General features: G+C 39.4%; 1 protein-coding gene across 3 annotated transcripts in view; it reads right to left on the minus strand.

The window, feature by feature from the left end:
- The window catches only part of DUSP8 (dual specificity phosphatase 8), a 125,018-nt gene that overhangs the window by 51,650 nt on the left and 59,723 nt on the right, over window positions 1-13,645 (minus strand). For 2 of the 3 annotated variants that reach the window (XM_089520965.1, XM_089520966.1), the window contains exon 3: window positions 12,975-13,113. In XM_089520965.1, coding sequence (XP_089377091.1) covers window positions 12,975-13,113 — 139 coding nt within the window. Of the gene's footprint in view, window positions 1-12,974; window positions 13,114-13,645 lie in introns of those variants that run through there. The other variant, XM_089520967.1, reaches the window with a different exon arrangement.

The raw sequence follows: 13,645 nt of genomic DNA on the forward strand, positions 1-13,645 counted from the left end.
AGGTTTTTTCAGAATTGGGGAAATGAGAGCATGTTTGAAGTCCGACGGGAAGGAGCCTGTAGAGAGAGAGAGACTGCAGATATGGAGAAGTGAGGGCAGAAAGGAGGGAGCTATAGAGATTAGAAGACGAGTAGGAATTGGATCAAGAGAGCAAGTTGCAGGTTTGGCAGAGTTCAGAAGTGTAGAGAGTTCATCCAAAGAAGCAGGAGGAAACACAGAAAATTTGTTAGGCAAAGGCGATAGAAGATTAAGAGCAGAAGAAGAAATAGGAGGGACTATCTCAGAGCGAATAGTGGTAATCTTAGAGATGAAATAGTTAGCAAAGTCATTAGGAGAGAATGATGAAGAGACAGGAGGAGAGGGAGGTTTAAGCAAAGTGTTGAAGGTGGAGAACAAACGCTGTGGGCACCTCTCATTGGCGGAGATCAATGATTTGTAATAATTCTGTTTTGCCATAGAGAGGGCGCGTGAGAAGGAAGAAAGAACAAATTTGAAATGGATAAAATCAGCCCACTCTTTGGACTTTCTCCAAAGACGTTCGGCTGCTCTAGAGCAGGACCGGAGAAACTTAATGTTGGGGGTAAGCCAGGGCTGAGGCCTAGTCTTAGAGGAAGAAGTGCGTACAGAGACAGGGGCAAAATGGTCGAGAGTCGAGGAAAGAGTAGAGTTAAATAAAGACATTGCTGAATCAGCAGAATCCCCGAGATTTAGGGAAGAGAGGGATGAATCCAGGGTCAGACCAAGATGGTTAGAGTCAACAGATTGAAGATCACGAAAATGGCGTTGAACAGTATGACGAGGAGGTGGAGTATAAGTGAGAGCAAAGGAGATTAAATGATGGTCAGATAGTGGAAAGTCAAGTGCCAGGTAGTCAGAAATGGCACAGTTTGCAGCAAGAACCAGGTCAAGACAGTGACCAAGAGAATGAGTTGAAGAGTTGGAGTGTGGCTGGAGGCCAAAAGAAGCTAGCAGAGAGTTAAAGCGAGATGTTGTAGGGTTATTGAAATCATCAATGTGGATATTGAAGTCACCTAGGATCAAAGTGCAGTATCTCATCCTAATACTAATCAGGGCTGACCCTACTTCACTTCCAAGATCAGATGGGATCTGGTGCCTTTAGGATATTATGGGACAGCATCATAATCTCCCTTTTGTGCATAATCAAGGACAGCATGCAGAAACCTAAGGAGTTCTTGGGAGGCGGGGAGTCTAAAAACAACTGAAATCTCCAAAAAAGAGCATTTCTATTGTTGGTTGAAAGATTCTACTCCATGGACGATATCACATGACTGAAATTGGAAGTATAATGTTATCCTCAACGGAATCATGCCTATTCACATGATTGCATGAAAGGTTACCACACGCGATCGCTGACAGTCTGAATCCACTCTGAACGCAATAACGGATCAATCCACAGTTAAGTAAATTCGGTGAACTAGAGAAGTCACAAACCCTGTTCCTAGGCAACTTCGCACTCAGTGCGCTGTTTGGTGTGATGTACATGTCTCCTTTGGTCCTGGTTCCCTCCCCCCCAATCTGGAAGGGGGGTGTTTCCCATTAAGCCACACTGCAATTCCACTTCAATTTTGTTTCTGCTTGTCCTTCAGCATTGCTGAGAGGGTCTGATGCCTGTTAATTAAGAAGCATGGACCTGGAGCTATTGGATAACCATTATATTCACGTTTTAATGTGATGAGAGTGAATATATGCTCATTTTAATATGAATAGAGCATGTTCTTTCAACCATTCTTCCCCCCCCCCCACCTCTTTTGTAAATTGTGGGGTTCCTTGGTTCCTCTCTCTCACTCGCCTAAATATGCTATGCTCCAGTCATCTGGAGTCTCACTGAGCATGCGCAAGGGTGCCAATACACAATTAAGAACCCACCGATGTCATGGCTTACTTTGCACAGAATCTGCGTCGCGTTCAGGGAGGCCATTATAGCAAATTTAAGGTGTGATAAGTAATCACATAATTGCGTGAATTTTTGAATTGACCATGCTATCTTCTCTTTTGAAATTGAGAGCCTCCCGTCCCGTTTGATAAACTCCCATGTCTCTGGAAACTTCTCTTTCTCTCTGTGCTGTCTCTGTGCATACATTCCCTTGCCAAACACCCTGTTCATTTCCACCCTTATAAATAAAAAGAAGCAGCAGCCCAAACCATTTAATTTTGATATCACATTTTGAAGTGATTTCTATAACGTTTTACCAGTTTTGCATACAACCACCCACCTGATAGCCACAGGGGAGAAGGAATATCACACTACCCAAATAAGACAGTACCACCCCAGAGGAAAAATATGAAACAGGAACTTGAATGGGATAACAGATAACTGAAGTCTCCTCATCCACACCTAGCACAGAAAGGCAGTGAACTGTTGGGAGAAGAGGCAGAGCTCTTCATCTCTCTTTTGTCAACAGTTCTATCCTTAAGCAGGTTAGCAAAATGCAGGTATTTTTTGTTTTTTGGCAGGCCAGTAACTTCTGTAAACCTACAACAGCTAATGTAAGGAAATGTAGGCCAGTATGAAAAAATGAGACAATTTATTCAGAGAGAAAATTACTGATATTTTTTTTTAAAGAACAGGTGTAGACTTCATATCACAATTTCTGAAGTCAACTCTTCTCAGTGTATACCTCCAGAGTGACACTAGCCAGCGAATAAGCCCTGTTTAGAGCATGAAAGAATTTCTTTCCCACATGTTTTCCACGTCTCTCAACTATAATGATGTTTTTGGAATAGGTTTTAGAACATGGGTAAATTATCAATTTGAGGAAAACATGATGTGGGTATTTGGTGCAATTAGTGTACTGAAAATTACAATCCTTCCCAGAATGTACCATGTTGTGTGAGGGGGGAAAGAGAGGGCCCTGTCAGCTGCCTTCTGCCCCACGGTGGGTAATATTTTATTATTATTATTATTATTATTATTATTATTAACCTTTATTTATAAAGCGCTATAAATTTGCAACCAGGTAACATGCCAAACAATCATATTCCCTTAACGCATTGAAAGCAGAGGACATGCAATCAAAAGGGGGCACTGATTATTTAATTTTATTTATATTTATTTATTTTATTTATATTCTGTCCTTTTCTCCTGCCACTGAACCCAAAGCAACTTCCAAGGAAACCAGTTACAGTATTTAAATGCAATGGCTGTTACGTAGCTTGAATAGGAAGAGTTCACTTCGGATTTGCTTGTATTAATAACTGAAGATCTTCAGTTGTGATGGATAATGGATCTGTTTGTTCAATTAGTAGTACTACATCAAAACCAAATTATGTATATGTGTGTACAGACACAGATACACACAGAGAGAGTTTGGTTTTGATGTACAACCTTTTCCTTAGGGACACTTCTCATCAGAAGAAATATTCTGCACACGTGTTAAACGAAACGAGAGAAAATAGAACCTTGGGAAACATAAAGCATTTGCCAAGGTGAACTTACATACAGCTGTCTAGAAAGTGAAATGGGTATGGAGACTATCAATCTTTTCTAATAGTCGTAGATGTACAATGTCATTTTCTCTCTTAAAACATGCATGTATAGCTTGGAAAGGAACTGTTTTGGACCCAAAAAAATCTCAAAATCCCTTGGTTAGGAGGAATGACTGTGTGCCAGCGCATGCTTCTCTGCATATATCTTAAGAAAATAACAGCAGAGTGGCCTTCAGACCACCCAAGCAGTGAAATAGTTAGTCTAAATTAATAGGCAATACCCAGCTAGATGAAAGTGTGAGTGCATTAGAATTTTAATCTTCCTGCCTCTTTTAAGTCTTCAGCAGCTTTCTAGTTTTGAGTCATGATTTCCATATAAAACTCAGCAGCCGTGACCCAGTGTTCTACATTTCAGTTCCTCTCCTCCACCCAGCATATTAGTGGTCTGCATTTGACATTAGTAAATTGGCGGGCTCCAGGGCATGCAGCTCATGACGCCACAGCAAAAACACACATCAGAATGTTTGCCAAAACCTCAGGAAGGAAATTACCAGCAACTTCTGGGAACAGGCTCTCTCTCCTCCCTGAATGGAATGGCCTGTGTGCGCATGTTATTTGAGAAATAGAATGGACTGTGCTAAATGAATGCAAAATAAAGACAAGGATAGGCTGATCATCCATTTTTCTTACTGGCACAAATTTTGCTGGAAACAAAATGGATATTATTGGTAGAGCACACTTCAAAACACATTAAGGTTTGTTTGTTGGTTGTCTTTTTAAAATTATCAAATTATTTTATTGGTGGAGCACACTTCAAAACACATTAAGGTTTGTTGACCTTTTCAGATTGTCGTATTCATATCACACTCTTCCTTGGGGAACTCATTGTATCTTCAACATGTTTCTGTGATGTGCCTGGGGTATAGTTCTCCAGATACTGGTCAGCAGTCTACTGACAGACCTTCTACTAACCCTTGGCCTTCACAGTTGTTGTTGTTGTTGTTGTTGTTGTTGTTGTTGTTGTGTGCTTTCTAATCATTTCCGATTTATAGTAACCCTAAGTCCCATGAAATTAGTGAGGCTGTCATAAGTCAACATACACACGCATACAAGCCAATTAGCTAAAGTCGGCAATTAAAATACCAGTATGCCAGTGTTCACACTTGATCTAGGAGTACTGCGATAAAAATACTGTAGAAGGAAGTGGAATAGAATGTATACAATAGAAGAAGGTTTCTATTTGTTTGTTTTTTAAACACATTCACAGAGCATGGTAGCCTATAGGAGGAAGAAATATGTTAAATAATGACTATAATACGTACATATAAAATACTAGCAGGTATGAAAAAATAGCTCCATCTGAAGGTAGGATTTTTTCATTATAATGCAGATTTGTCATTCCCTATGGCTAAGCTGATTGCCTGTCGATCCATGCAGGCATTTAAAGGTTCTCTGGCTGCTCTTCTTTTAGCACAAGAAGAAACCTATAGAAAAGACCTGGCCAGGCCAAAACATATAACAAATCAATAGAAGAAGGAAGCTAAGAAAACAGGCTGAAAGACAGAATAGACCAGGTGAATGAAAAGATAGAGAAAAGGTGAATGAAAGAAAGAAAAAAAGGAGTCAGAATGGATAGAGAGGACAGAGAAAGGTTGAAGTACACGTACTGTTTGGAAACAGCTAAACCTTAGACAATCAAACATTACATGTTATTTACCATTTTGCTCAGCAAATAATGAATTTTATTAAAGACCTCCTTCTCTTTCCTTCCCTTTAGGAAAAACAGAAGGGGTTTCCATGAGTCTGCCTTAATCACAAAGGTTCTGGGTGTGATTGGATTATTCCTACCTATTCAACAGGTTCATGGAAAATCCAGGGCTGCTTGCACTTAAGTTATAGTACAGTGATCTTGCAGTGGTGGCACATGCTTCACCAAATACAAGTCCTGCTTGCCTACATTGCTTCTCCTTTTGTGTGGATTTTTTTGTCATGTGGAAATGGTTCAGAGCACAGTAAATACACCCACAGCTTTTCCCTCTCTCCCTCTGCTTGTATCCTTCATCTACAAACTGAAAGAAACACAAGGCACAGACGGAAGGCTTTAAAACTATAATGATAGAGATGTGATCTTCCTGGACTAGAAGTTATTTTATTACTTTATGAAGTAACAAAACTAAGGATCTTTTGTCAATACCGCATCAGAACCCCACTGTGTGAAGGGCTGTTGCTAAGCGACAGTTTCCATCCAGTTTCAGAATGTGAGATAAGAGACTGATATTTGCATTTTCTTTTGTCCATGCGTAGGACAAAAGAGTTAGTCAACTTAGCAAGAGTGTTTGACAAGTTCATGGTAGAATCATTCTCCAGAGATCAAGTCTATGTACAAAGGGGTAGAATAATATTCTGTAGTACAGACAGCCTGAAAGATTTACATGCATGTTGCATACACTGTATGCTTGTTCCAGTGATACCATATCCAACATAATTCTATTCCTATTAAGATTGCTATACATTCAAACTATCCAGATAAACAAAAATAAACAAAAATAGCATCTAAAATAACTGTAATAGTTACAAAGATTTCTGACTGTACAAATGTGTCCACATTGTAAACAGAGCTCTATAATAGCAGTTGTATTCATTCTAAGATGATATTATACTTTTTAAATACTATTTTTATTCAAGCACAAAAAATTCCATGATATAAAAACACACACAATGTTACAAACATAAACACACACACACACACACATCTCACCTGCCCCCAATAACTAGTAAATAAAGACATGGGTATACAAATGATCTCCAGCTTGCTAGTTTGTGGTTATACTTATCAACTATCTCTACTTCTACTATTTCCTCTCTAAAGTAAATAAAAATTATCTAAACTCTAATGATACTGTTGTTTATTAATAAATAATACAGTTACCTAAAGGTGAATGCTACTATTCTGCAAATCCTAAAGTCAACGATTCTCCCATTTTTTAATCCAATAGTCAATCATTAATCCCCATTCTTCTTTAAAAGACTCTACAGTTCCATCTCTTACAAAATTAGTCAATTTATCAATTTTAGCAAGTTCATTAAATTTTATAAACCAGTCTTCTTGGGAAGCAACAGCTGAATCGTTCAAACACCTTGAATACAACAGTCTAGTTGCTATATATATTGTATAATTTTCCCACACTCCTTCTCTATTTGTTCTGATCATATGCACAGATATTTACAAAAAATTAAAAAGTCAAATTGCAAATTTCATCTATACATCATTCTTTCAATGTTGCAAGTATTGTTAGATCTTCTACCCAGTCGATCAGAGGCAAAGAAAAATTAGCTTCACAGTAATGAAGTATCAACCTTTTAGCAGTCATGTTGGCCATTTGTTAATTTCCAAGAACTAGGTAAATAATTCAAAGGAACATGCATGTCCCTGATTATCATGGTACTTTCTAAAATCTTCTGATCACTTTTTAAAAAACATTTTAAAGGTCAATCCCGGTCCTAAATTGTCCTGAGGCGTGCATAAACATGGCATAAATGCCCCCATGCTCTTGGGGGGATTTTTTAAAAAAAATAATGTTCAAAATCCTTGGGGCCCATAAACCAGCCCTTGAGGAGGGGTGCATTTTGCCCACGGCTTCATTTTGTTCAGTCTGGCATAAGAAATATTCTGTCTATATTGCAGCTACATTGCAGCTATTCTGCTCTGGTCTCCTCACCTGGAATACTGTGCCCAGTTCTTAGCACCACAATTCAAAAAGAAGACAAACTAGAACATATCAAGAGGAGGGCAACCAAAATGGTGAAAGGTCTGGAAAACATGTCCTATAAGGACCAGCTTAGGGAGCTGGGTATGTTTACCTGGGGGAGGTAAACCTCGCCCTCCTGGGGAAGAGGAGGTTAAGAGGTGACATGATAGCCATGTTTAAATATTTGAAGGGATGTCACCTTGAAGATGGAGCAAGTTTGTTTTCTGCAGCTTCAGAGCAAGATTCAAGCTACAGCAAAAGAGATTCCACCAAAGCATCAGGAGGAACTTCCTGCCAGTAAAAGCTGCTCAACAGTGGAACACACTGCCTTGGAGTTTGATGGAGTCCCTTCTTTGGGGGTTTTTAAACAGAGGCTGTAGGGCCAATTGACCATCTATCAGTGGTGCTTTAGTTGGAGTATTAGCATCAATGCTTGTTTTGTAGATCTCTGTTTTTTTGAGAAGGGAGGTGCCTTCTATGCCAGAACACTGATGTATATCTAGTTGTTTCTACCAAATACCTGTGGAGTACACGATTGTTGCTTTTGGTACTGCTGCTGCTAAACTGATTTAACCACAATTAACCAAAACTATAATTCTAACAGTTTGACTGTGCTTTCCTGCATGACAGGGGGTTGGATTGGATGGCCCTTGTGGTCTTTTTCAACTCTATGATTCTACAATAGTTAGAATTTCTGGGGGAGACTCCACTTACTCAGATTCTGCTTATTCAGACACAGTAGTGTCAGACAGGCTCAATGACTGTTTCTGGTTCTATTATTACAATATTGCAGTAATGAGATCACGCCTTGGAGCCCACACTGGGAGAATGGTAGGATATTAAACAAACATCACTCTCTGTGTCTAAAGGCTTTAAAGTAAGGATGATGAAAGTGCAACTTCTAGGCCAAAGGCAGCCTCTTTTTGGTGATCCCTTCACCTGCCAGCCCTCACAAAAAACTGGATTAAAAACTACTGCCAAAAAAGGACCCAAAGTATATCCCAATGGTTTTCCCTGCATTCAGGGTCCTTTTTGCACTGCCTGAGATTTTAAAGGTCTGGATGAGGCTTTTAAAGACCTCGAGGAAACAAATGAAGGTATGAAAAGATCACCAAACAGAGAGAAACTCCCATTCAGCTTTTTAACTGTGAGCCCTAGTTCAGAGCAAAATGGGAAAATGGCTTTCCAGGGTCCCATGGGGACCAATGTGGTCTACCAGCCCTGACAGTTGCTCATCCCCGCCTTTGTATTTGTGTATTCACAGTATAGCACTCCTGACCTGACTGCTGCCAAATTTGAACTTTCTGCCTTGATTTTAAATACTTGTGAGTAAATAAGCCACACCAAGTGAGTTATAATTATTCCTGAAGAAAACTGTTTTATATAGTTTTTTTTTAAAAAAAAGATAAAATCGTATTTCTAGTACCCATTTCTTCATCATTTCCGAGGCTTTTGTTAAAATTATCATTCATTTTTACCAGAATACTCCTTAGTGCAGAGTATGGGTAAAGGTATCTGTTAGCAATTAAGCTATCAACCTTACTGTGTACTTAGTGAACCTTGATGGTGTTCTATTAATTCTAATGTAATAATAATTCCAATGGTAAAGCTACACATCCTGCCTCTTCGACTGCTAATGAGATGTCAACGATTCCTTCTAAGACAGAAAAAGATAAAGACTTTCCTTAATGACTGTGCACCATAGACATTTGAACACAGAAGACTAAGAAAGACTAACAAAGCTCTCATTGAGGGGAAAAACCTTTACCTTCTGATTGCAGGAGGGCTCAATGTTTCTTCTTAAACATGTATTTCATCCCTGTAGTTGTCTATGGGGAGGGTTTGGAATGGGTATAGTGGAACATCCCACCACTAAGACTCACCTGCAATCTGAAATGGTACAGCCCATACCAAATGGAAGCAGAGGCCTGATTTCCAGAATATGAAAATTGGGTGAGGGGAAGTTAACACCTTTTTTCCACAGCTCCCTGTAGCTTGTTTCTTCAATCATATCCACACACCATACCTGCACATGCACTTAGGGGTCTCAGATATCAGGGGTCTGGCCTTTGTTTTCCCATCTCCTCAGGGTGTAATCTCAAGGTGAAAGCACTGCCTTGAAAAGTATGTGTGTACATATGTGCATGAGTGCAGTCCTCCTTTGTTAGACTTATGGCCTGTTCCCACTATGATTTAAAGAAATTTGCTGATCAGATTGTACGTGCCTCATTCACACTTGAAACGGTTTCAGAACCGTGCTCAGTTTGAAATGCTGCAAAGCAAGGCAAATGCAGAAAAATCACTTTTTTTAAGACGGGTCATAAAGTGGCTCTTTTAAAAAGAATCTATTAGCAAGTGTGTTCATTCAGCAAATGGGAACGACGGACCTCACACTGGAGGGGAGGGACTAATGGTAAAAAATACTATGGGTAAAGCAGCCTTTCTGTGGTCACCCAGAGGCCAGTATTTCTACAAAAATTAAAAGATTGGATCCCCCCCTTCCTCTGCATACTAAGTGACCCTAGTTTTAGTCCGTTCTGGCCAGGGTCAAGTGGACTTTGCAGTCAGATTTCTGCTACATAATGCAATGGACCATCCTCTGTTAAGTAGTAATGCACAACAATTATAACTACATAGGTTGCTACTGGATTGAAAGATGGTGATTGTTGTCCAACCGGAATAACCAAATTAATAGATGCTTAATATAGCAACAGTTTTTCTGTAAGATAGTCAGATGATGCACCCTGAGAATCTGGACACTCTTAAACTCAGACTGACAAGGATGGATAACTAACAGTAGAAACCGAATACCATTTTATATTTTTACTGTAGCATTTATTTCTTAAATTGGAGGAGAGCAGGCTAGATGAACCATCAGTTTGTCCCAGTAAATTGGTTATGTTTTAAAGAGACTGAGTTGCCACATAAGGTATGTGTTAAAGAGTGTGGCTGCATTGCCTGTGAATGTTGCTTCAAACAATGGCTAGGATGACTAGTCTCTTTGAAATACAAAAAACAAGATAGGTGGAAGATCTGATTTCTTCATCTACAGAATAAATGAGAATTTTAACCTTTCCCTGCCTTTTCTCTCCTTTGTCCACTTGTATTCATTCATTCATTCATTCATTCATTCATTCATTCAGGCCTCTTTCTTGGAGCCTGCTAGCACCATAGCTGCATGTACTCTTTGGAAAGGCTATAATTAGAATGCAGTGCTTACTTCACTTGCTGCATGGGCTGTGGTTGGGGATAAGAATCCCTCAGGGACCCTTACCATCACCCTTCCGAATGAGGCCAGTGATTATTTTTAAGAGTTCTGGAAAAAGGCTCTTCTCATTCATATATTCAGTAAACACTGAAAAGAGTAAGCATGACTGAACCACTGGGATGGTGGCTGTGGGGGAATACTTAGACTTCAGCCTTTCTACCTGTAGTCCTACTTATTATCCTCCTTCTCTACAGCTGTAAACCTCAAAACAGGTACCAGGAAGTCAGGAGATTATCGTACTAGCATCCATAACATTCCTATTGTGTCCCAGAAACGCTCAGTAAACTAACGACACGGGGTGTTACCACATTTGACTCGTAAAAGCGGGATGTTAATGTGATTACAATGAATACTATCTCACACCCTTTGCTGTTCTAGTGGTAATGGTGCTCAGGTCATTCGTAACGCATCCCTTTTTGCATATGCATGCTGTTGCTGTGAGGTTTCTAGTATTGCAAACTTGGGGGACGGAGGATGTTGGCATTTGAAGGAATGTCAACAGAATGTTTTGGTTGTGAGCATGCATTGTCCCCCCCCCCCCATTAATATAGCATGATAATGGCTAGAATTTTTTTTTAATTAAAACAATGGGGAAAAGATAAAATTACTTGTGTCACCCTTCTCATGTCACCACTGGAAGAAGAGTAGAGTTTGGGGATGTTCTAAAATGGACAGGCAGGAGCTTGTCCCAACTAATCAGAACACAAGGACGGATTGAGACCAGTAGGATTATTGCACACACATCACCTGGAACAGCCTGAAAGTGATCATGTCAGCTATGAGTGGAATTTTCCCATTTTTGACCAGGAATGGGAGAAGGCCAGACTGGGTGTGGGATGAGTACTGAATAAGAACAGGGCTGTGCGATAACATTGTTCAGGTTACATTCCGTGTCCAGCCCGGTAGGAAAATGCTAAGTGATAATCTCCGAAATCCTACTAAATTTAATGGGATTTTAGGTTTGCACTGTGAACATCTAGTGCTACAAGCATAAATCTGTTAGTGGCCTTTTTTTGCAAGGGACACCAAACAAGAGCCACATATGGACACTGTGTTATGAGCTCTGACACAGATGAAAAGAAAAGGCACACAAAAAAAAAGCAAGCCAGTGATAGCATAATAAATGCACTAATGCACAGTCTGAGCTGTGCTGATTTTGTTGTGCTGATTCAACACTCCCCTCTACTGGGCAAAACAGAGTTTGTATTAGATGACTTTAAGATCCCTTCTACCATCTATGCAGCAATTCTGTTACACACACACACACACACACACTCATGGTCAAGTGCACAGAACAGCCTTGTGAACAACTGTGTGGTAGGTGGCTGAGTGAAACCCTTTCAAATCAATTCATTTGTATATTGAATGTTTTGTACACCGCTGTGATCTAATTTTGGAATAGCGGTATAGAAATAAAACAACTTCTTCTTCTTCTTCTTCTTCTTCTTATTATTATTATTATTATTATTATTATTATTTAACCACCCTTTACATGCAGCAGACCTCTCTTCTACTGCTTTTGCCAGTATGCACAGGTGTTGTAACCAAAACCCACTGATGAAACATCCTCCATGGCTTTGTCTAGTAATGAGATTTTAATTTCACATACATATAACACTTGCTTCAAAGCTAACTAAACTAGCAATCCTTGCTACATGATGTGGTAGCAAATCCCATTATAAGTATATCAGGGTGTAGCAGTCCACAACCACAGCACTAAACATGGAGTTCATTTGTAGCAATTGGTTGGATAAAATTAAGCAGCTATGCTTCAACATGTCATAAATACGCTGAACAGTGCAATTATATTTACTCTTTAAATACCTACTCAAAAAGTAAGTTTCAGATTCCTAATCTTTATAATAGCAGAGTAAATTGTGTAATTTTATCTTTCCAATCTTTTTTTGTTCTTTCAAAAATTTTGGAGTAGAAATTTCAGCTTACAACATTAAAAAAAACCATACTCATGATGTGAACTACAAGGCCCCTGAGATCTTGAGATTTCCAGATACCATGATAATGTCTGTCTCTCCCCCAAAAGATCCTTCACTTGCTTTATCATGAGTCTTGGTGATAGTAAACCTCCCTGTCTCATAATTATGCAATTAAATTCAAAAGTATCACAAGCTATGAAGTGACAGTTTTCCACAGAACGGCCCATCTATGGCAGGGAAACCAGGTGTGGTTCCAGGGCCTGTCCACCATAAATAATACAAAGAGAAACTACATTCACTGTGGCTATTATCATTATTGAAAGGAGTGGATTCAACAGTATTTCTCGGTCCAGCAGTGCTCATTCAAAGAAGTGGAAAAACCACCATGTAATTCCTTACTGCCCATGAAGAAAATGACAGAGGCAGACCTGTCTAGTTGAAGTATACCAAGTGGCAGGACAAACTAATCAGTGGCGTTTAGCCACACTTTTACACTCATTGCTATGCATATGTGGTCAAAGTTCTCAAAAATTATTTCCCATACCAGCTTTTCACTTTACTCTTGCCATTTCTTACCTGTAAGGATGGAGACGTTGTGGAAACAGCTGTCCAGCTTTCCAAGAAGAATGGAGAGAAAACTGTCTAAGGCCAGTCCATTTGCATCCCGTGTGCTCTGGTCATAGACTACCACATCTTGGTGCTTTTCTGCCTCCACCTGTCAGAGAAGTGCCACAAGAAAGCCTTAATCAGGATACAGAGGTTAACCCATAAAAGTGAGTGGTACAAAACTGTCAAATTTATATATGAAATGCTGGAGCAAATCTCTTCACTGTTCTCACCCATGGATAAAATGGTTTCACTATTCCTTCGTGTGATTTCACCTCTTTATTTAAAAATACTATTTTTTTAATTTAAAAAGATATGGGTGGGGGGGGGGGGAAAGCAGGGGAGGGACTAATAGACACAAGAAAACTGTTTATGCTAGTGCAACAAAACATACTATTCTTATTTACGTAAGATAATACCATACTGGTATTTTACTTCCCATCACAGATTTGGCCCTACCACTGAACAGTGCAAAGCTGCTACCTCAGTCAACCTGTCAAAGTTATCATGAAAGCACAACAGATTTTATTGGTATTGGTTTTGGTTTTTTTTTTTAAGTGTCAGAGACAGGAAAAGGTTCTTTTAAGATCCCCCTTTCCAAACATGTGCCAAAATAACTTGACTGAGGTTAATAACCATAG

This window comes from Sceloporus occidentalis, unplaced genomic scaffold (genome assembly GCF_023333645.1).
Source record: "Sceloporus occidentalis isolate IW3139 unplaced genomic scaffold, rSceOcc1.0.p SCAF_4, whole genome shotgun sequence".
Classification (NCBI taxonomy): domain Eukaryota; kingdom Metazoa; phylum Chordata; class Lepidosauria; order Squamata; family Phrynosomatidae; genus Sceloporus; species Sceloporus occidentalis.